The sequence below is a fragment of the Typopeltis vanoorti genome, chromosome 16 (assembly GCF_054136105.1).
Source record: "Typopeltis vanoorti isolate ZY-2024b chromosome 16, IOZ_Tvanoo_1.0, whole genome shotgun sequence".
Classification (NCBI taxonomy): Eukaryota; Metazoa; Arthropoda; class Arachnida; order Uropygi; family Thelyphonidae; genus Typopeltis; species Typopeltis vanoorti.
Window position 1 is genome coordinate 19,165,382 of NC_143564.1, and position 24,324 is coordinate 19,189,705.

At 35.1% G+C, this 24,324-nt stretch overlaps 1 protein-coding gene across 1 annotated transcript in view; it reads left to right on the forward strand.

Annotated features, from left to right (window-relative positions):
- The window catches only part of LOC150097879 (uncharacterized), a 365,709-nt gene that overhangs the window by 224,782 nt on the left and 116,603 nt on the right, over positions 1-24,324 (forward strand). Inside the window, exon 14 of the mRNA XM_090406619.1 lies at positions 5,902-12,224. Within this exon, the coding sequence (XP_090262745.1) occupies positions 5,902-12,224 (6,323 nt within the window). The remainder of the gene's footprint in view (positions 1-5,901; positions 12,225-24,324) is intronic.

Genomic DNA, 24,324 nt, shown 5'->3' on the forward strand with positions numbered 1-24,324 from the left:
TCCATACATATCTACAATTTTCTTCACTTCATCTCTTCATGTCTCATCTCCACCAGCTCAGCTTGCAAAACTTTGCAAAAAATGTGTCATTCTTTTGCTATCATCACTTGCCATCAGTTTCACAATGGTATGGTGCTATGAATGTAGCATGTATGCATGGGAAGATATCACGGATGTTTATGCGGAGAAACCAAATAAGAGAAAGGAGCAAGGGTGGTATGTAGATAGTGCAATATTCTGATAGACCACAAGGCTTCTTTAAATATGAGTAGGGAATATGGCATTGTAGCATAATCAGTAGTTGAGTAAGATTGTTCAGATTGCAAATGTTCAGAAAGTGGGAAAGTGATACCTAGGAAAAGAGTTCAATTGACAATAAAGTGTGTCATTATCACATGCTTTATAGCATAGTCAAACTCTTTTCCTAGATATCACTTCCCCACTTTCTGAACATTTGCAATCTGATCAATCTTACTCAACTACTGATTATGTTACAATGCCATGTTCCCTACTCATATTTAAAGAAGCCTCATGGTCTATCAGAATATTGCACCATCTACATACCCACCCTTGCTCCTTTCTCTTATTCGGTTTCTCCACATAAACATACATACTACATTCATGGCACCATACCTTTTTGAAAAATCCCTGCCATTCACTTTACTTGTCTTTTGCTCCAACCTACACAATGATTTATCTTTCACCAGCATATTGTATCAGAGTACTAACAAGAAACAATGAATATAAAGTAATAACATCTAAGAAATTCAACCAAACAACACGTTCTATACTCAAATATCTCACAGTAACACTCGCTCTACAAATTAGACTATATTTCCAAATATTATCCCTATTGCCAAATATTCCTAGTTAACCCATTGTGCAAAATGTACTGTAGGTTTACAAATAACCTATCTTGGGTGGGAGCAACATTCGCACATAAAAAAAAATTAAAATAATAAAATCAGGAACAAACATAAAATTTCCAATAAAAAAGGGTGTTAGAAAATGTGATAACATTTCACCTAAACCATTTATGGCACCCTAGAAGATATTTAAAAATCTGAAATATGAAAATATATAAATTTTAGTAAATGGAAAACAGTATGATTTGCTGTTAATTTTGTTCTTTTAGGTAACTCAGCAAAAAAACTTCAGGAAAAGATCAACTAAGTGAATGTAGAAAGTTAAAGAATGGATTATATACAAATGAAAACAAGAAGTTAAGGATCAAAAGGAGTAACTGGGAGAATGCTTTCACATAATCTTTTAAGAATGTAGAGAGCTAACCGGGCCTTCTGATCTAATTTTCAATCCCCATTACATGTACACTCCTTCAGTAGATATCTAATTGGATACCGAATGAATAAGAATGAGTTGAATAATTTGAAATTTGGCAGTATGATTTAGTGAATTTGGTTTTAGCCAGTACAGAAAAGACCAAAGTGTATTCTGTATTGGCTTAAACCAGAAAAAGATAGCAAAATGATATACAACACAATGAATTGTCATGATAGTTGAGCATTGCATGATAAAACAAGGCTCTGCTGGCTTTTTGTCAGGTAAACAAGGTGAACAGTGAAAAGTCAGTTGTGGAGCAAATTCTATCTAAACATCAACATATCAGCAGAAAAGAAGCAGAACTAGCAGTAGAATTACCATGTTGACATTATCGCTGTCACTAAAACAGAAAATATAAAAAATAGGTGAGATTCTTCTGTAAGAACTATGAGATGTTATGTGCAGTCAGTAATGATGTGGGAAAGAAATGCAGCTATAATTATTCACTAATAAACATGAGAGTAACTTCTTAAATGGCAGGCAATATAGGCACATTTCAAAATGGGGAATTCATTTCTACCTATGGTCCCCAAGAAGGTTCTACTAAGCAAGAAAAAGAAGAAGCATTTTACAAGTCATTAGAAAAGGCAGCTAATATAGGAAAGAGTTAGTTTTTGTTGGAGATCTGAAGAGTAGAAAATGAATACTTGACATACAGAATTCTTTTAGGAAAATTTGGAGAATAAAAATGGCCTAACTATAATATAATTATTATAATGCTAGATATCTGCTGGATTTTGTTCAGGACATGGGCTAGTCATTACCAGCACCATGTTCCAGCATAAAGATGTGCACAAATTCGCATGGTGGAAGACAGAAAGAAAGAAGGAAAGTCTGATTGGCTATGTATTCTTGTTAATAGTAATATCTTCACACTGGTTCAAGGGCCCACATGTTATTATTAGGTTATTGTTAGGTTATTACTTACAGCAAAGACTTCTGCTTCTTGTCCAGCTTGGTTGGTGGTGTTGAAAAAGAGTAGCCAGGTTGGAATTGTGGATGTTGAGGTCACCCAGGAAGATGACCTCACTATTTGGATAGCTGGATTACAGATAGTTGAGTTTCATTGAAAGGAATGTGAAGATGTCTGAGTGGTTTTCAGTGTTTGGAAACCAGTGAATGCAACAAATCGGTGGTACTAATTGAGGCAAGAAAACATTGAGCCAGAGAAGGTTAAAAGCAAGAGATTCTGAATTAGCCATTCTCTGGCAGGCTATGTCAGATTTCACAAAGGCACAGGTGCTGCCCTTGTGGTACCTGTGCCTTTGAAAAGAATTGTGAAGTGTGTAGTTTGGGCATTGGAGGTGGAGAGTAGTAGATGTAGTGTAATCTGGGTTTCTGTTAGGAATAAGATGGCTGGTCTGGAAGTATGTGAACGATGGCAAACATAATTTATGTTTGTGTTAATGCCATGGATGTTAGCAAATGGGTGTGAAAGTGAGTTTTTAGTGAAGAAATTCTGGTTTGTAAAGTTTAATATATTTAAAACTTTCTAAAAATGCATCCACTCCATATGGAAAGGACATAATATACCATCAAGGAATTCCCATTTGAAGTGAAATGCAGGATATGACACTACCTACTGTAAATGTGTTAAAGCTATGAAATCTGTGAAATACACTATTTTCTATTTGGTTTCATTAAAAACCAAAAATGCTCGTTGCACTTTGCTAAACTAAATTCATGACCCCCCCCACACACACACGCACTAATGGGTCACAACCTGCAGTTTGAAAAACACTGATTGCTTTTATAAAATAACCTATTAGAGATTAAAATTAATTATTAATTTTTATGGCAATTTTGCCTATTTTCTTTAGGAGTACTCCTAAAGAAAAATAGGCAAAATAGCCAAAAATTAATATTTATTGAAAGGAGTAATATGGAAAATTTTCCAGATATAATATCTAGAAAACTAAAGAGATTTTTATATTGCTTTTCTCTTTACTAAGTCACATTTTTCTCTGTCCCAAGACATATTAGAATTTTCAAATTTGCATATTTAATTTTACCATTACCAGGTATCCTATAATGGGTCATTTCAGTTAAAGTAGGAAGTAAGAATTTTATTTCATATTTACCTCGGTAATTTATGAAATTCCTAGGTATTCTATAGAATAACTAAGTAATTTTAGTTAAAGTATTTAAAAAATAAATATTGGTTGTCATAATGTTGCAGTGGTCCATTATATTTCTGAAATAGAGAAATTGATTTTCACTTTCATAAATTTAAGTCCAATGAATACAAATGAAGAGAATAACAGTAAGAAGCATTTGTTTATTTATTTGTGCTTGATGCAAATTGTAATGGATTCTAATTGCAGATGTTTCTTTTCACACACAAACATTTTGTAGTCTGATATCTTTGCTTACATATACATTTCACTAAAACCTGATCTGTATTGGTTGATTGTGCTGTAGATAAAGTTCAAAGAGAAACTTATTTTGGGGTGGGATTGGATAACAGACTAGTGAGTTGGGTAGTTGACTGGCTGTCAGATAGGCATCAGCAAGTTGTATGTGGGAGGTTCAGTGTCAACCTGCACCTCCCAGTAGTCTTTTGGGATCATTGTTGTTTGACTTGTGTATTAATTAATGATATTGGGATGAGTTTAATTTAACTGAAGATAGGCAGCTGTTTTCAGATGATGCAAAACTGGAGAGAACAATAGAGAGTCAGACAGACGTTGTCGCATACAGGACTTGAATTTGTATGTGTGGGCAGGTAATTGAAACTGTCAGTTTAATGTTGCAAATGTAAGGTTCTGAAATTTGTAAGCAACAGTGGGATGCAAAGTATGCACTTAGTCAGGGAGACTTTGAAGGAACTTGAGTAGATGAAACATCTGTGAAAGGTAGTGGACAATGAAGTTAGTTTTGGGTCCACATTGCATAAGTTGAGTTGTCACATCAGATAATGGCAGTGATGCAGAGGACCTTGATGTGCAGAAATAAAGTGGTTAGGGTTCCATTGTATAAGGCCTTGATCAGGCCTCATATGGATTATTGTGCACAGATTTGGTCACCTAATTTTCATATTATTACTACACCCTCCATGGAGTCGACAGATTCATCGTGGGAGGTTCATTCAACTGAAAACATATTTATCATATAGAATCTAAAACCCTCAACACTCCTTGCATTAACAACACACTCTGATAATGCGTTCCATTCCATTCAATGACAATTCTTCATGTAAAAAATCAACTCCCCACACCTCCTCTTCACCACACTTTTACATAACTTCCAGGAATGACCTCTGGTTCTTCCCCTCTCACCTTCTACTCTTTTTATAATCCCCTCTGGATTAATCTGATAAAATCCTCTCACTAACTTAAATGTCTCTATCATATCATCTCTCTTCCTCCTATCCACCAAATTCTGCAATCTACATTTCTTCAACCTCTCTCCATATCCAGCATTCCAAACTCCTGATATTATCTTAGTCACTCATCTCTGGACCCTCTCCAATGTCTCCACATCATACTGAAAACCAAGTGACCAGATCTGAGCATACTGATGAGTATATGTTAAGAAGGATCCTGGAGAAGATTCACAAAGGTAGTAACTCCTCTTTGGAATGTGTGGTATGAAAAACAGATCGAAGGAATACAATTTGCAAATCTCTGTGAATAGGTGGAGGAGATGGGGGTGGTGGTATTTGAGACATATGTTGACAAAGGGTTATTACCAGGTTAACATGGAAGACATTTTTGCATAGAATGGGAGAGAAGAGAAGGTAGAACAAGAAGCCATCAGGGTCTTACATGCAAAAAAAGTGTCATCGTCAGGTTCTTTGCAATTGGTTGCTGAGTGGAATGCATTGTCTGAGAGTGTCGAGAATGCAGACACATTGAATAAATGTAAGGCACAATTAGATGAGCTTTGTGTGGGATAATGTGTATCTCCCCATGATGTATGACTCCATGGAGATCTATTAATAATAATAACAGCAACAATAACATTGAATAAATACTCTTTCACTGACATTTATCCTTCTCATAAATCATACTTCTGTGGATCCTTTGTGATGTTCGAAATCACTCATCCCTACCACCAGCACTAATTCTGCTACATATGTGCTTCTCGTTCACAAAAATTTGTTTATCTTCTTATTGTAGCTCCCAAGAAATGCGACTTAAGACTCTTCCACACAATCTGCAAAACTCTAAAAGCCACTATACACTCAGTTTTCTTAAATGTTGTCTTCATGCTGCTTAAATTTGGTGAACAGAAGATGACTAGTGTACGTAACATTTCATTGTTATGCAACTGTTATCCTATTAATGTGGGTTTGATAATCCTGTTACTCATAGTGAAAATTTTAATAAAGACTCTTAATCTTAGTAAGCATTTCTTAACTTTTATTGAGAAATACCCCCTAAGCAGTTTTATGCATTTATTTTATTCTTTTATGTTGTTCCGCCTTTAAAGAGTTGATTCCTTTATTTCTTTTGAATCAATATTTGTAATAAATTACAATAATTATCTGTACTTATGAGAGTACAGATAATTAAAACTTGACTTATATTAATATTTATATAAATTATCTTTCTTTAGGAGATGAAAAGATAAAACAAGATTTGTTTTGTCAAGTTGAACAACTTAATGAAAAAGAACAGCCAATTTTAGAAATGCAAAAGGAAATGGATAATTTACACGTTGAACTCAAAAATATGAAGGATATAAGTAGCATTAATGAGAAAAAGATAAAACAGTTAACTGAACAGTTAAGCGAAACCAAAGATAAGTTATATGATTTAGAAAAAAAATACATTAAAATTTTAGATGAAAAAGGAATCTCTGAGAAAGAATTACATTTAAAAAAAGCTGAATTGGAATCAAGTAAGGAAGCATTAATTGAATTGCAAAACAAAGTTGACAGCACTCTCTTATTTTCATCAGAAAAAGAAAAATCATATTCTGCTCTTTTGGAAAAATATGAAACACAAGAGAAAGAAATCAAATTATTGCTTTCAGAATTTTCTGTAACTGATATTCATGATTTGAAATTAAGATGGCATGAAAGAGATATGAATGTTGCTCACTTAAAGAATGAGTTAAAATCAAAATCTGAAGATTTAGATGTAATGAATAATGATATGAGAAATCTGAAACAAAAGTCACAAAAAGAAAAAGATCAGCTATTAAGTGAACAAAATATTCTGTTGCAAAAAATGCAAGAAAAGCTCACAGTTGCTGAAAACTATTTTAAGGACAGTATTGCTGAAAAGGATGAGTACATAAGTACATTGCATAAAGAAAATAATTCTAAAGATGATTATGTTTCTAATATGAAGGTAGAAATAAACAGGATGAATACTGAGCTTGAAAACCTTAAAAAAATGTACAGCACGGAAAGTGAAAAAACGAATTTTAAAATATCATCACTACTTGAACAGAATTCCAGTTTAGAATCAGAGTTTGTTGTGCTTCAGGAAGAAATCAGGAAACAAAAGGAAATAGAATGTAATTTGAAGGTTGATGTTGACAAGTTAAAAGCAGAAAATGAAAGTTATATTTTAGAGTGCACTAAGAAGGAAAAACATTATCAAAGTGAAGCCACAAAGCAGAATAAAATATTGACCACATTACTTGATCAAATTTTTCCTTGTGGAAGTGAACATCAGTTTAAAGAACAAAACATAGAATTGCAGACCTATTTGCAAAATGATTTTTCCAACTTAATGGAAGCAAATAATACTCTCATTAACATTTTGCATCATGAAGTTTCTTCTTTTTTATTAGAAAAGGAAAACATAAAACATCATTCTCAAAAAAAAGAACTGGAATTAGATGTCAACAAAGAAAACTTACAGCATGTGCATGAATTCAGTTCTCTTGGAGGGAGTCCATCTTATGCTGTAAATGAGAGCACAAATACTGATGATCAGCTCCTTTCCATTCAACAAGAAATTGCTAATTTCAAAGAAGAAAATCTTAAACTCTTAAATGATAAAGGCCATGAGCTTTGTAATGCTAATAGTTGCCTTTTAGAAAAGAAAAAATATATCGAAGAGTTGGAGCATAACATTAATATTTTAACAACTGAAAAAAACCAATTAACTGAGCAGCATTTAAATTTATCTTCTTCTAATAGACAGTATCAACTAGAAATTGAAAGACTAGATGCAAATGTAAAACAAGCAGAAACTGAAAAATTATCTCTGGAGACAAAATTGCATAACAAATACAAAGAAATTGAAAAACAGTTGCTTCAGAAAATTTCAGAGGCGAATAAATCTTATGAAGAAAATGAATTCCTTCATACAGAAATAGAAAAATTAAACAATTTGAAAGTGGAATTAATTCAAAATATTTCAAGTTCTGATAAGCTAATAGTGACTCTGAGAGATGAGTTAAAAAATTCTCAAGACTATGCTGAAAAGTTAGAAAAGAAATATGATGCCTCCACAAATGACTTAATTAAGTCTGAGTTGTTGGTGTCTGAGCTTCATAATAAGTGCATACATTTAGAATCTGAATCATCTAACATGTTGGTAAATAATGCTTCCCTAAAAGACAAACTTAATGCTATGACCGAAGAATTACTTCAAGTACAAGAATTATTGCAAAATCAAACTACTGCATTATCAAACTTGGAAGACCAGCAGCTTCAGTTAAAAGACAGTGAAGCAACTATTATATCTTTGAAAGATAATCTGAAGGAAGTTCAAGAGGAAAATGATAAGTTAAAATGTAGTGTAGATTCAATGACTGTTCAGATAACTTTGCAGTTAGAATCACTAGATTTTGCAAAAAAACAAGAAAATCAGTTACGAAATGATTTAGAAAAATCTGTATCTCAAATTTATGTTTTTCAAATGCAGCTCCATAATTCTTCTGAAAATATTTCTAAATTAGAAAATGATTTAAAAATAGCTGAACAAACTATATCTGCTACCGAGCTTCACTGGAAAAAAGAAATAAAAAAGTTAAAAGAAAATCTCAAAATGGAAGAAGAAAATTCACTAAAGAAATTACAATCAGTGCATTTAATGCAGGTGGAAAATTTGTCAAAAGAAATTGAAACTCTTCAGCTTGAAATACATAAAGTTTCAGATGAGAATAAAAGTTTAAAATTACAGCTTGAAGAAACCAAAAATGATAACAGGTATCTCCTTCAGAATGTTTCAAGACTGGAATCTAAAGAATCTGAACTTAGCAATCTAATTCAAGCATTCGAAGAAGAAAAATTTGAGCTTAACAGAACTGTGCAAGAAATGACACTTGAATCACAGATTTCTTTATCAGAATTCCAGAAACAGAAAATAATAGTGAGTACTTTGCAAACTCAGTTAGATAATTTGAATGCAGATTTTGATAATTCAAAGGAGAAATTAGAAGCAGAGATTAAGAATTCTGTAAAACATGTAGAATCTCTTGAAGAGAAAAATAAAGAATTGCAGAACAAATTAGAATCTCTGAATAAAGAACTTCTTAATGCCCATGATGAAAACAATTCTCTTTTAATTCAGCTATCTGATTACAAAGATTGCATCCAAAAACAGAAGCAGCAGATTGATGAAGTAGCAAGAAAAGCAGAATTGGAAGAAAATGAGTTATACATACAGGTTCAGAACCAAAACAAATTACTCCAGAATGAATATAAACATCACAAAAACTTGGAAATAGAATATGAAAATTTGCTAGAAAAGTGCAACAATGTGGAATCTGAACTCTGGCTTAGTAAGCAGAATTCTGATGAGTTAACTGACAATAATAACATTCTTCAAAATAAAATTCAGAAGCTAGAATCAGAACTTCAGTCATTAAAAGATGAAATGGAAAATAACAAATTAGAATTTAATAAACTTCAGAATAGCTTAAATTGTATAAATTTAGAAAGCAAGTCATTTCAAAATATTGTTCAAATTTCAGAAAAAGAACTTGCTGCTAATGAAGTCATAATACAAGAACTGAAAAATCAAATTAGTTCCTTTGAAAATAATGTAATAAAGTATAAACTGGATGACATTGTAGACCAGGAAATTCTTGAAAGCTGTGAAACAAAAGGTCTCTTAGAAAAATTTAATTTAGTTGAAAATTTTATTAACCATTTGATGTTAACTAATATGTATTTACAAAGAGAAAATCAAACTTACATGGATTTCATAAAGAAACTTCAGACAAAAAACCAACTCACCTCAGACCAGATTCATGCTCTACAAGTGCAACTTTCTAAACTTTTAATAAACAGAGATGTAAGCAAAGAAGAGGATAGGAAACATATTGAAATTAATTTACAAGACCTTGATTTGCATAATCCAGCTAGAAAACATATTCTTTTAGATGTATATTCATTGGAATCTATTCAAAAAATGTTAAGTGAAATGAAATGCTACTCAGAAATTCAGTTAGAAACAAAAATATCCTTTTTAGAAAATGAAAACAGATCTCTTCAACAAGCAATATTAGAAATGGAAAAAACCATTTCAAGCCTTGAAAAAAAAAATAAACAGGTTCAAAAAGTTGTTGAATATTCAAATGTATTCAAAATTGAAGATATGCAAGAAAATGCATCAATGCCAGATGAGGTATCACTTGAAAGTAAAAATGATAATTTGACTGTAGAAACTGAAAAGCAAGCAGAAGAGAAGGTGAGCATAAGTGTCGATGTAAGCAGTTTGCAAAGTGTGTGTAAAACTGAAGAGGTGAAAACAGAATTAGATTCAAAGAGCTGTTTGACCAGCCTTCCATCACTGGAAGAAGAAAAAAATTCGCTTGACAGTCATTTGCAAAAATCTCTGACTGAAATACAAAAAAATGAAGATGAAAAAACATTGCTGAAACAACAGATTCAAGATATGCAGACTGAAATTCTTGAAATACATAATTTAAATGAGAAAATCTCTGAAAAGTTTGAGAAAAAATGTTTGGAAACGGCATGTTCAGAAACAGAAAAAAAAAATCAGATGTATGCAATTTTTTTACTGCTCGAAGAAGTAGAATTTTTAAAATTACAACTAAAAGAGGTTACTCCTTTCCCAAAGCTTAAAAATATAATTTCGAATTTTTGTACCCTTTATGAGGAAAACTTGAATGCTATAGAGCAATATTTTATTGGGAAAAAAAAAGAACCAAAATGTGTAGATATACTAAACAATTGTTTCCTCCAGCTAAAGATGTTATTGGAAATTATAAAAGAAGGAAATCTGTCTACTGAATTAATCCACCATCTGCAGGATATGGTTAAAAAATTTCAACATTTGAAAGACAATGAACAAGAGTATATGAAACCAGATAGCACTTCCTCTGTGATAAATGAGGAGATCATAGAAAGTCACAGTAGTAATTTCAAGCAGTCTGAAATGGTCTGTTTGGCTTCTGATCTAGAAAAGCTCAGTCACTGCCAAAAAGTGACCTCAGCTATTCATGAAAATAATACATCAGAAGAAATAAAAAGAGAAAATCATATTTTAAAACGACAATGTAATATTAATCAAGTAAAAGTCGAAAAAATGTTGGTTAAACTTAAAATGTTTAAGACAAAAACTGAAAAGCTGCAGAGTGAAATCATAGAGCTTACTAAAGTAAATAAAGTTATGAATGAAAAGTTATTAGCATTAGAGAGGGAGAAAGAAGAACTTCTGTTGAGTTCATTAAAACAGAAAGAAAATTTAGTCATCATGCAGAAAGATATAAAACATTCTGAAAATGAATATACTGAGGAAATTGCTGAATTAATGAAAACAGTTTTTGAATTAAAAGAAAGGTGTTCATCACAGAGTGAAGAAGCTGGCAAATATAAACTTCAAGTTGAAGATCTCACTTGTAGGTTGAAAACTTGCAGTAATGTGAATGAGCATCAAAGAAATAGTTTTGAAAATATTTCCAGAAAATTGAAAGAAAATGTTCAACTTCTAGCAGAAAAGGAAGCTGTAATAATGGATTTAAAAGGGAAAAATGAGTTCCTTGAATTGGAAAAAAGAAATCTCTGTCATGATCTTAAAAGCCTTAAAGAACAGGCTGAAATGCTTATGTCAGATAATGAAGCATTTCAAGCAGTTGCTGATCAACTAAGTAAAATAAAAAATGATTTAGAAGGAGAGCTTCATAAGCAAAAAGAACTTCATGTAAAATCAATAAAAGATTTTAAAAATACATATTTTCATGATGTAAATAAGCTAAAATTAATCGAAAATAAAATATGTGAGAGAGAAAGTACCTTAAAGTCTTTAGAAGTCAAACTTAACATACTGGAAAGAAATTTTGAAAATTCCCTAAGAGCAAAAAATGAGAATGAATTGGAATTGCATGATATAGTTAAGGACAATAAAATTCTAAGAGAGAAAAATACATTTTTGCAAGCAGAGTTAGCTAAATTAACTAACTCAGTGACTTCACTTGATATTAAAAATCACATGCATAATGATGTGTGCATTTCAGATACAACTGTAGACATCAATAATAAAAAACGAAGTGAAAATTTAGTGCAGCAGAGTGATTTAGCATTCTCACAACCAGATACAGAAAAAATAAATGATGAAACATTTCTTGGCATTCTAGAAGAACAAAGAACACAGGAAAACCAAATTTCACAGTTACTAAATGAGAGGATATTACTTCAAAAGACAATAAAAGAACTGCAAAGCCAGTTAGAATTTGCTAGACAGATTAGTAATAGGGAAAATCCATGGTTTGAAAATGAATTAAAACATTGCAGTTTTGTAGAAGACACTCCCTCAAATTCAGAAATGAATGATTTTAAGCTTTCAAATAAAGACCAACATTTGAATATACAGGGAAAGAATATATCTACTAGTCAAACATGTGGGACTTGCAGAGATGTAGAACACTTGCAGGTGGAATTTCAACAAGCTATGCAAAGTTTGCATCATCAGAGATTAAGATGTGAAGAATTAAATATTGAATTAAATAAGGTAGGTTGCTTTACGCTATTGCACTATGCATATAATGTATAAATCACAAAATGTTTGTAAATTTTATGCATTCGCATTGAGAAATAAGTACTATTTATTATTATATGTAAAATGAGTTTTTAATATTATCAAATCATACATATAAAAAAATTACAGACATAGAGAAGCCACAATATATTCAGACTGTTAACACTAACTGACCAACTGAAAAAAATTTCATAGCATAAAGGAATTTACTAGAGATTCACTATAACAAACCTCCATTCTAAGATTATTATTATTTTTTTAACTACTAAGGTTTGTTATAGTGAGAGCTGACTTGCCTATCCACAACCCTATTTCTTTCTGAAAAATGATATTTTTATTTCATCCAGGCCACATTCATATATTTTTTGTGAATACAGTGTTAAGGAAAATTTTTCACTTATTACAAGGGCTATTCATAATAAGAAATATGAATGGTGGATACGCTGCTCTTTTCAGAATTGCTTGCTTATTAAATTACTTAAGGAATTTACAACATACAAATGATATAAATTAAAATTAAACTTTAATCTATATTCCAATATTTCGGCAACGTCACGTTGCCATTTTCACAGGAACTTAAAATAAAGACGTGCATGCAGGCACTACACACAGAAACTAAGGATAAAGCAGGAAGCTGTTGTTTCTCCTAAAAGTCCTGATGGTTCCCCCTAGTGGCTATGTACGTATTCTCAGCTGAAGGTCTTCTGATGTGTCTCCCAAATTTGGGGCAGTTTCATGCAACCAAATTTGTTGAAGTTTGGCATGTTTCTTAGGGCTGAGGCTGATTCCATGAATAGCCTTTCAAATTTGACCAGAGTGGCTGTACTGGTGAAAATAGATGTAATCCTTGTGTTCAAAATTCTGATATTGGCTGTCCTGCCTGTTTGGCCAAAGTAGGGCAGTTTACAGCTGCAAGGGACCTGGTATACACCAGGTAGGTCTAAGGGAGATGGTTGGTCTTTAGTGGAGCGGATAAGGGACACCAATTTTTTATATGGTCTGTAACACCTTAGAGCTAATCCAAGTTAAATTTCCTCCCACTATCTCAGCCCTATTTCAGTTCACTATGAACTCAGGCTATTTCGTTTGGCAAGGAAAATTCTACAAACAAATAGAGGGGACAGCCATCGGTTCACCACTCTCCCCACCCTTGGCCAACTTTTTTTATGGAGACTTTTGAAGAGAAAGCCTTAAACTCTGCCCCACAGAAACCAACCATATGGCTTCACTACGTTGATGATGTGTTCGCTATTTGGCCACATGGCTCTGACACACTCCTCTCCTTCCTAACACATCTAAACAACCAACACCCCAGAATCAAGTTCACTCTGGAAAAGGAGAAAAATAACAGCCTCCCTTTCTTAGAGTTGCATTTGCTACTTGAGTTGTGCAAGCAAGGCAACTCAGGGATGCCAAGGATTGTATTCTCATAAGCTCTCAGGTCAACTTATGAAACTTTCATAGTTTCTACAAACATTTGGCTTTCAAATAATGTTGGATCTAATATCCACTTTGCCGATGTAATTATAAATTGATTATTTCTGAACTTTTCCATTTAATATTTTTGGAGCGGGGTTGACTGTGGATAGTGAACCCACAGATAAGGGACACTATGGTACTCCAGACATCGAGGATATTCCTATCTTCAGTTTTCATGTTGTCTTTATCATCTTTGATTCCTTTTACAGTAATCTTTCCTCCATTTCTAAGCTTTTTCACTAACTGCCAGAACATTTTGCCACCTTCCTGATATTTACCTTCTATAGTACAGAAGTCTTCCCATGACTTTTGTTTAATTACTTTCACACATAGCTTAGCTCCATTACATTTTTCTCTTTGTTCTTTTAGGGCATCTACCAATTTATTTGCTAGGAACTTTCGGTGTGCTTTTCTTCTTTTCTAGGACTGCTTCTTTAACTTCTTGTGTTCATTATGGTGTTCTTGTTTTTCTATCCTTGCAGACATCTTTACTACATTCCTACATTTTCTACTCATTCCTACTATATTAGTCATTTTCTTTACTTAACTCAGCTGTCACTTTGTTATGGAATGTGAATAAATTAAGTGAGATATAATCTTCACAAAGCTATTCAATCCCCCCCCCCCCCCAAGTATCATATTCCTCTTCACCTTTCTTAAATTCTGCCTTTAACCAGTTTTTCTAATGTCATAATATTAGCTTTGGGGATTTTCAAAAACTTTCTAGTAGATGCAATGTCCAAATGCATTCCAAGCTTAAGAAGGTTAAATAAGGTAGGTGTGAAGATGAATAAAGAGATTAAGCATGCGATACAGAGAAATAGTGCATTATGGAGGCAGCATAAGACAAGTGAAAATAACCAATTCCATGAGGACTACAAAGACCGGGCAAGGCGGGTGACTTGGTTGGTGAGGTAGCTAAAGAGAGGTATGAACAGCAGTTAGTTAATGAAGCCAAAAAGAATCCTAAGGAGTTCTTTCGATATGTAGCCAGCAAAAGAAAGAATGATTATGGAAGGATGACATTGATTGGAGAAAAGGGTATAAGGACAACTACTGTGGAAGATATAGTGGAGATACTTTCAAGGTCTTTTGATCTTGTGAATGTGACTTCATGGAGAGATTGAGGGCAATTGATGATGGGGAAGAGAGACTGACTGTAAGTGAGCAAGAGGTGTATGGGGAGTTGAGCAAACTAGATGTAAATAAGACTGTGGGAGGTGATAATATATCACAATGTATTCTGAAGAAATGCACCATGGAGCTGACGGTGGCCTTGACATATTTTTTGAATATGAGTCTTGCACTCGGTCAAGTTCCTAAGGAGTGGAAGGAGGGCAAGATTGTGCCACTTCATAAACAAGGTGATAGAACTCAAGCATCAAACTATAGGCCAATCTGTGTCAGGTGTTGTAGTTAAGTTGTTGGAGAAGCTTGTGAGAACTAGGATCCAGAATTGGGTTGACAACAATGGTATTATCGTTGATGGACATCATAGATTTGCTAAAGGGAGGTCATGTTTTAGTAATCTACTTACTTATTACAATAAGGTGACTGCTTCCATGGACAGAGAAGAAGGATACACAGTAATATACTTAGATTTTGCAAAGGCTTTTGATAGATAAATTGATAGTCAAGCTGGAGTGGATGGGGTTGGATATTAGATTGGTGCATTGGATTGGAGACTGGCTATCTGATAGGTATCAACAAGTTGTGTATGGGAGAGTGATATCCAGGAAAAGGAAAGTTACTAGTGGTGTGCCTCAGAGGTCTGTTTTAGGGCCATTGCTGTTTAACTTGTATATTAATGAAGGTGAAGATTTGGATGGCAATATTCAGTTGTTTGCAAATGATACAAAGTTGGGATGAACCATGAAGAGTAGAGAAGATGTTGTGGCCTTAAAAGAAGATTTGAATAAATTGAGTGATTGGGAATGGGGATGTGAGTTCAATGTTGCAAAATGTAAGGTTTTAAAATTTGGAAAACAAAAATGCGATGCAGAATTTATGCTTGGTGAGTATATAGGTGTAGGAAATAAGAGATCTGGGGGTGATAGTGGATAAGGATCTGAAATTTAGGGAACACATAGCCAAAATTGTGAAAACAACACAAAGGCTTCTGGGAATGATGCGGAGGACACTGACTTGTAGAAGTAGAGAGATTCTTGTTCCCTTGTATAAGGCTTTGATTAGGCCACACATGGTCTATTGTGCCCAGATTTGGTCACCTGGTTTTCAGAAGGATGAAGAAATGAGAAGATGCAACTTGCAGACTTTGGTGGACAGGAGGAGGAGGAGAGATATGATAGAGACCTACAAGTTATTAAGGGGTTGTTATAGGATCAATGCTGGAAAGGTTCTACAGAAAATAGTGGGAGATCAGGGGAGAGCCAGAGGTCATCCCTGGGAGCTGTATAAGGAGGATGTAAGTAGGGGAGTGAGAAGCATGTTTTTTTCATGCAGAGTTGTGAATGATTGGAATGCCTTGCCTGAGATTGGTGTCTGCAGAGAATTTGAGTGTGTTTAAAGCACAGTATGATGAGCTGTGTGTTTGATAAAAGGACCTCCCAGATGAGTCTTTGACTCCATGGGGTCTTGGGTAATAATAATATAACCAATACTACTGGATATAGATCTGTCTGTTTTGGAATCTCCTTTACAAAACAAAACTATTTTCCCCTCTTTCTACTTCCATGGGACCGTCCCATAGCTGAAACTTAAACATCCTGGTCAGACGCACTATCTCTTCTCATAAGAGACAGTGGTTCTGATGGATGGAATAGATTGATATACCATCCATCTTAGTAACAGTTATACAGATATTTCTAATATCCTGCACACCTCCAGTTCATCTATTCATGTTCTTACATTGGGCCTGTCTGTCGCAGTCACTAATTTATCTCCACTTGAATAAATAAACTTTTACAAAATAATCATTCAATAATTTAACTATTTCTTTCGTTTCTGTCATACCCCTCTACCATCAGTATTCATTAAAGTTATCCTACCATAATTATTTTTCCTTTTACTGAGTATGTTGCAAAATAACTTTTTAGGATTTGTTGTATGTTGCAAAATAACCTTTGGCTTGCTTGACTTTATTCCTATCATGATATGAGAGAATTTAAATAATGAATCACTTCTTAAGTAGACAACTAAGTAAGAGTAGCCATAATATTCAACACAAAATACGAGGCTAATCTTCTTGAATGGCAGTCAGTCTCAAGTAGAGTAATGTGGGCAAATATGAGAATGGGGAATTGGACAATGAGACTTATTTGTGCCTATGGTCCCACAGAAGGTTCTACTAAGGTAGAAGTGGAGGAATTTTTTGATGCTTTAGAGAAAGCAACTGACACAATGAAAAAGGAAAAGTTGGTCCTTGTTGGGGATCTAAATAGCAGAGTAGGAAATGATTGTAAGACATACAAAAATATTTTGGGAAAATTTGGAGAAAAGAGCAAAGCTAATAATAATGGCAAATATCTGTTGGATTTCTGCTCAGGACATGGACTGGTTATTACTAATACCATGTTCCAACATAAAAATGTGCACAAATTCACATGGAGAGAAGAGGCTAGGAATAAGAAAAGTCTTATTGACTATGCTATTGTTGATAGTGATGTTTTCTCCCTGGTGCAGGACACCAGAGTGTACAGAGGATTTGAAACTGGAAGTGTCACTATTTAGTCTTGAGCAGAATAAAATTGAATTTCATATTGAAAAGAATAACATGTAAGAAAGTTTTAAAGCGAATAAAAGTTGAGCAGCTCTCAGATGTGAACTGTAGGCTAAAATACACAAAGATTATTGAAGAAAAAATGAAAGAGTTTGAGAACAGGAATCAAACCTTGGAGATTCAGTGGCAAACTCTGAAGAAAACATTGATTGATTCTGCCAGAGAGGCATGTGCAGAGGTTGTGTGCAAGGATAAAAAAATCAGAACTCCCTGGTGGACACAGGAAGTTAAAGAGGCAGTGAAGGAAAAGCAGAAAGCATATCAAAAGTTCCTGGCAAATAAGTCAGCTTTTACTCTTACAGAATACAGAGACAAATGTAAGAAAGCTAAACAGTGTGTAAAACTAGCTAAACAAAAGTCATGGGAGGGCTTTGGCAAGAATATAGAAAATAAATATCAAGAAGGTGGCAAAATATTCTGGAGGTTGTTGAAGAAACTTAGGAATGGAGGAAAGAGTGTTGTAAAAGGAGTTAGAGATGATAAAGGTGACATGAAAACAGGAGAAAAAGATATCCTTGAAGTATGGAGTAATTACTTTGAAAAACTGCTAAATGAAACAAGCAGTGATGACAGCACAGTGATAAAAAACACTGACCAGGCACGCAGTCAGGAATACATATCCACACTTGAAGTAGAAAAAGCCATCAAAGGCTTGAAATGTGGAAAGGCAGCAGGAGTAGATGATATTCGACCAGAAATGCTGAAGTATGGTGGTATAAGAGTCTTACAGTGGCTGCACTGCATAGTTCAGAAAGCCTGGACAGAGGGACGAATTCCCGATTATTGGAGTAGAGCTCTCATAGTACCCATATATAAAAAGGGAAATAAAACTGAATGTGAGAATTACAGAGGTATTTCCCTACTGAGTGTTCCTGGCAAGATCTATGCAAGTATATTTGAGAAACGGTTGAGAAGAATTGTGGAAGAAAAGCTTGGTGAAGAACAAGCTGGATTCAGGCCAAACAGAGGCTGTCAAGATCAGATCTTCACTTTACGACAGATAGTCGAGAAAGCATGGGAATATAACAAAGATCTGTATTTAAGCTTTGTCGATTTGGAAAAGGCATATGATAAGGTGCCAAGAGAGAAGCTATTCAATACGCTGCAGTTATATGGTGTCAATGGGGCATTATATCAAGCAATACTTAGTCTTTATTTGAGTTGTAAGTCAGCAGTTAGAATTGAAGGAAGTACAGGAAGATGGTTTAATGTTAAATTTGGTGTGAGACAAGGATGTACATTATCCCCTCTGTTATTCATTATCTATATGGATCACATTATGAAGGAAAGTGGTATTAAACCTGATATCAAAATTGGAGATGTTAATGTCAGCTCTTTGCTTTATGCGGATGATGTTATACTTCTAAATAAATCCGCTACAAGTCTGCAAGATTCTCTGACTAAATTGAATAGCTGTTGTAATAGATATGGTATGAAGGTCAGCAATAAAAAGACAAAGACAATGAAAATAGGCAGAATCATTGAAAATGTCAACTGTGTTGTGAATGGAGAACCTGTGGAACAAGTAAAACATTTCAGCTACTTAGGCACGATTTTTCCTGAAGATGGTAAATTAAATATAGAAATAGACAACAGAATCAGCAAAGCTGGTATGGTGGGAAGTCAATTGAATAAATTCATATGGAATAAGAGAGAAATTAGTCGGAACACTAAATTAGCTGTATACAAGACAGTGTTCAAACCAGTTTTAACTTATGGATCTGAGAGCTGGGTCAGAAGTAAAACACTTGACCAAAGACTAGAGACTGCAGATATGAGAGTCCTGAGAAAGATTAGAGGCGTGAACAGATGGCATCAATGGCAATATCATATTAAAAATGAGGATATTAGGAAAGAACTTGACATTGTCAGCATCCAGGAATGCATTAGCAGAGCTAATCTCAGGTGGTATGGTCACTTAAATAGAATGGGAGAGGAAAGATTAGCATAACAAGTGTTCTCTGCCAGGTTGGCAGGAAAACGACCAAGAGGAAGACCAAGATATAGGTGGGTTGATACGGTACAAAGTGCCTTAGACGATAGAAATATAAGATCTGATAATGTTGGAGTCTTGACAAGTAACAGACTGATTTGGAGGAAAATTGTAGATAGGAAGTTAGTAATGATGTAATTTTTTCATGTAGTACTGTCATATCCTGTACACCCCTTGAGGGTACATGGCAGGAAGTTGATGATGATGATCACTTGCTAATAAACTGCATTAGTAAGTGGTGTCCTGTTAGGCATTTGTGGTTCATTGGTGATGGTTTTCTTGAACCAATATTAAAACTTATTCACTATTTTTTTTTTTTTTCTTCTCCAACTAATCTCATTCTTCTAAACCAGTGCTTTCCAAACTTATGGATGTAAAGGCTCCCTTGGAAAAATTAAAATATTTCACGGCCCCCATCGAAAAAAAAATCTTCATATAGACATATTATTATAATGTTTATTATGTTTATATTCAATAGAAAACATACACAGTGAATATTGCAAGAATCAAATGCAAATATTACATATTTAGCATCTTACATGCACATTTGACATGGTACACGCTTAGTCTTAAAACGTTTTAAATTTGTTTTCATTATTTCATGGTCCCCCCTCAACAAAACTAACAGCCCCTAAGGGGGCTGCGGCCCACAGTTTGGGAAGCGCTGTTCTGAAACCAAAGTTTGAATGCTTCCAGCTGTTTGGAGTAATTTTTTTGCTTTCAGATCTGATTGTATCCCAGCTCAGTCGTCTAATGGTTAGCATATCTGCTCTCCAGCCAAAAGCTGCTGGTTTGAATCCTGCCTTGGGCATGGATGTCTGTGGAAATACTATTGGTGATGGTGGGCAGTAGATGGCATTGGTGTAGTTGGTGGATTCAAGTGGTGGAGACAGAGAGTTGTAGAATAGATGCCCTCCCTCGATAAGTCTTTGGACTCCCTGAAGGTGTCACGTAATAATTTTTGCTTTTATATCTGATTGGCTTCTTCCATGAAGAGGTGCTCAAGCTGTTTAATGGAAATTGCCTGTTTTATTGGGTTGTTATTTATTTCCAAATTAATTTTCATGGATTCACTTTACTTGCAATTAAAAACTACACTTTACTTGTGTTTTCTTATAATTAATGTATGCTTTGGGTTCAGACTTCTTGATTATGTCAGTAGACAGAAATGAGAGAGGGACCCAATCAGGCTAAACAGACAGTATACAAAAAGCCAGGAGGCACTTTGTTTTGTCTATACACAAGGAGCATCAGAAACAAAGGGACAGAGTTTGTTGCCTTAGTGAATATGTTTTGGCCTGGTTTTACTAATGCCAAAAACCTGGTTACCAGAATCAGATATAGTATTGAGTGTAATGGGTATATAGTATTTTTAGAAAGGACAGAAGAGATAGAAGAGGAAGGGTGTTCTGCAAATGATATCATATAATTTGTATCCAGTTAGATTAGAAAGTCATAAAATTAATATTCCTCAGCTACTGGAGACGATGAGCTTCCCACATTTGGGAAACTCTCGTCCTCCATGCTTCAGCCAAGGACAAGACACCCAATTTATCCCACAAAGGGCACTATTTAGGACTTTAAGCTTACTCTCAGTTGATATGCTTCAACTTCATTACTTGGTGTAGTGCCTGTGTGCATGTATCGTATATTTTGTTCCTTGATGATATAGGGTTGGTGAGATGGATAGGAGGGTGGTTGAAGGAGAGATACCAGAGAGTGGTTTATTCAGGAGTGGAGTCTAAAAGACGTCTTGTGACTAGTGGAGTGCCACAGAGCTCTGTTCTTGGACCACTGCTTTTCATCAATGATATAGGAAAGGATTTGAGAGGAAGTGATCACTTGTTTGCTGATGATGCAAAGTTGGGTAGAGCTATAATGAGTGCACAGGATGTCAAAATTTTACAGGATGATTCGGGTAGTTTGGAGGACTGGGCTAGGAAAAATGGATGTCAATTTAATGTGGCAAAGTGTAAGGTTATGCACTTTGGGGTGAAAAGAATAGCAGCAGTATATCGCATTGGTGGAACCGTACTCCAGGAGATTGATGAGGCCAGGGATTTGGGAGTGTTGGTGGACAGGGAATTGAAGTTTAGGGGGCACATTGCAAAAGTGACTAAATCAGCTCATCAAATCACTTGGCTTCTGAAAAATACTTTAACATGCAGAGACAAACAAGTTGTTGTTCCTCTGTATCGAGCCTTGATAAGACCCCATCTGGACTACTGTGCCCAGTTATGGGCACCAGGGTTTTTTTGTGATGGGGAGGAAGTGGAGAGGATCCAGAGACGAGTGACCAAGATGATAGAAGGTCTGCGGAATGAACCTTATGAGAATACGTTGAAGATTTGTGGGTTGCAGACATTGGATGATAGGCGAAGGAGGGGTGATATGATTGAGACATTTAAATTACTGACGGGTTTCTACAAGATTGATCCAGAAGATATTTTTGAAAATATGACTGATGGTGGGAGGACTAGGGGCCATGCATGGAAGCTGGGCAAGAGCGTGGTTGACAAGGGTGTTAGAGCTAGGTTTTTTACTTGGAGAGTGGTGAATGAGTGGAATAAGCTTCCAGAGTCTGTTGTGGGTGCTACGACTGTGAACAAGGCAAGGTATGATAGATACTGTGTGAATGTCAAATAGTTGCTCTTGACATGATGTTAGGGCCTCCCTCGATGAGTCTGTCGACTCCTTGGAGTTGCCCGGAACAATAATAATAATAATAATAATAATGACAGATTGGCTTTGCCAAAATATTGGAAAATAATTAAATATATTTTAGCTAATTTCCCTTAAAAAATACAGTTATCATGCTAAATTAGGCAGAACAATGTCAGGAAATTTTGATGTGGTGTTGTTACAAGAGGATTTGAATAGGTTGGTGCTTTGGGCTGAAGAATGTGATGTCATTTAAATGTTGCTGAGTGTAAAGTTATGTAATTTGGCCAGAGAAGATGGGATGAGGTTTACCACATTGGGAGAACTTTGCTTCCGGAAGTCTAGGAACAAGGGATCTAGGTATCTTGATTAATAGGGAACTGAAATTCAGGGAACACATGGTGAAAGTTGTAACAGTTACCCAAAAAATTGCTGCTTATAATGCAAAGAACACTAACATGTACAGATAAGGTGTTGATAGTTCTGCTCTGTAAGGTGCTAATTAGGGCTCAGTTGGATTTCTCTAGATAGATCTGATCACTTGGCAATATAGTGATAGGGAAACATTGGAGAAAGTACAGAGTCTAATAACTAAGACTGCCTCAGTTCTCTAGAGTATTGAGTATGAGGACAGATTAAGGGAATGTGGTCTTCAGAGCTTGGCAGATAGGAGGAGGTATGATATGATTGAGATGTTTAAGCTGGTGAAAGAAGCCTGCCAAATAGATACAGAGGAATTATTGCATAGGATAATGGGTGATGTATGAACAAAAGGTAATCCCTGGAAACTGTACAAAGGTCATGTGAGTAAAGGTTGGTGTGTGATGAGTTGGAGAGAGAGATTGGTCAGACCTAGGATTCAGAATTGGTTGATAATAGAAGTATTCTCTATGATGGTCAGCATGGGTTTGTTAGGGAGAGGTCATGCTTTAGCAGTTTGCTTACATATATTACATGTAATGCATATGCAGTGGTATATACTTGAATTTTTCAAAGACTTTTGATAGACTGTCACACGACAAGCAGATGGGATTAGATAAAATACTAGTAAGTTGGATAACTGATTGACTGTCAGACAGGTATCAGCAGGTTGTATGTGGAGGAGTGGTATTCCTTTTTTGGGATTTCTTTTTTTGGAGAGCCACATATACAGTGTGGCACTCCACTTTTGTTTTTGGACCATTATTGTTTAACTTGTACATTGAGATTGGTTTAACTGTAGATGTGCAGCTGTTCCTTGATGATGCCAAGTTCGGAGGGGCCTAGGCTATGAGAAGTAAAGCAGACATTGTGGCCTTGCAGGAGGATCTGAATAGACCATGTGAGTGGGCAAATGAGTGAAGCTATCAGTTTAATGTTGCAAAGTGCAAGTCTTGAAATTTGATAGGCAAGGTTGGAATGCAGAGTATACAATTAATGGTGAAATTTTGAAGGAAGTGGAAGAGATGAGAGATCTGTAAGTAATGGTGGACAGAGACTTGAAGTTGAGGGGCCATATTGCTAAAATTGTAAGAGCATCACAGTAGATTTTGGTAATAATGAGGAGGACTTGAAGGACATTGACATGCAGAAGCACAGAGGTTATGGTTCCCTTACATTAGACTTTGATCAGGCACATACATTACTGTGTGCAAATTTGGTTGATTGGTTTTTAGGGGGGGGGGGGGAATGAGGATGTACTGGAGAGGATCCAGAGAGGGTTTAGTAAGTCATTGTCAGGTCTATGGAATGTCAGATATACAGATTTCAGGTATGAAGAGAGATTGAGGGAATAAGTTGCAGATCTGGGAAGTTTATTTTTCACTTGGTTAGACTATAATAAATTTAGTTTAATCCTTTATCCAAGTGTAAGCAAACAAAGTTTGTGCCTGAAAATATCTTCAGGACTGAGGTAAGGTAGTGTAACACCAGGCAACTCCAAGCAAAGGTGGACCAAGCTCTCATCACTCCTTCTCAGTATCTCCCATAATGCAAAGCACATCTCCTCGCAGACATGTATACTGCTATGCATTAAGGGGAGGGCCACTACAGTCCGGTTTCAACCTTTATTGAGGTCTCGTCAGTGGGAGGCAGACCCAAACGTGGAGATACTAAGGCAGAAGCAATAGGAGAGGTCATATTTACCTATAGGAGTTGCCGACACAGGTGTACCACCTTATTATTGAATTACTCTGGATTTAGAGAAAGATGTTGGAAGTTTA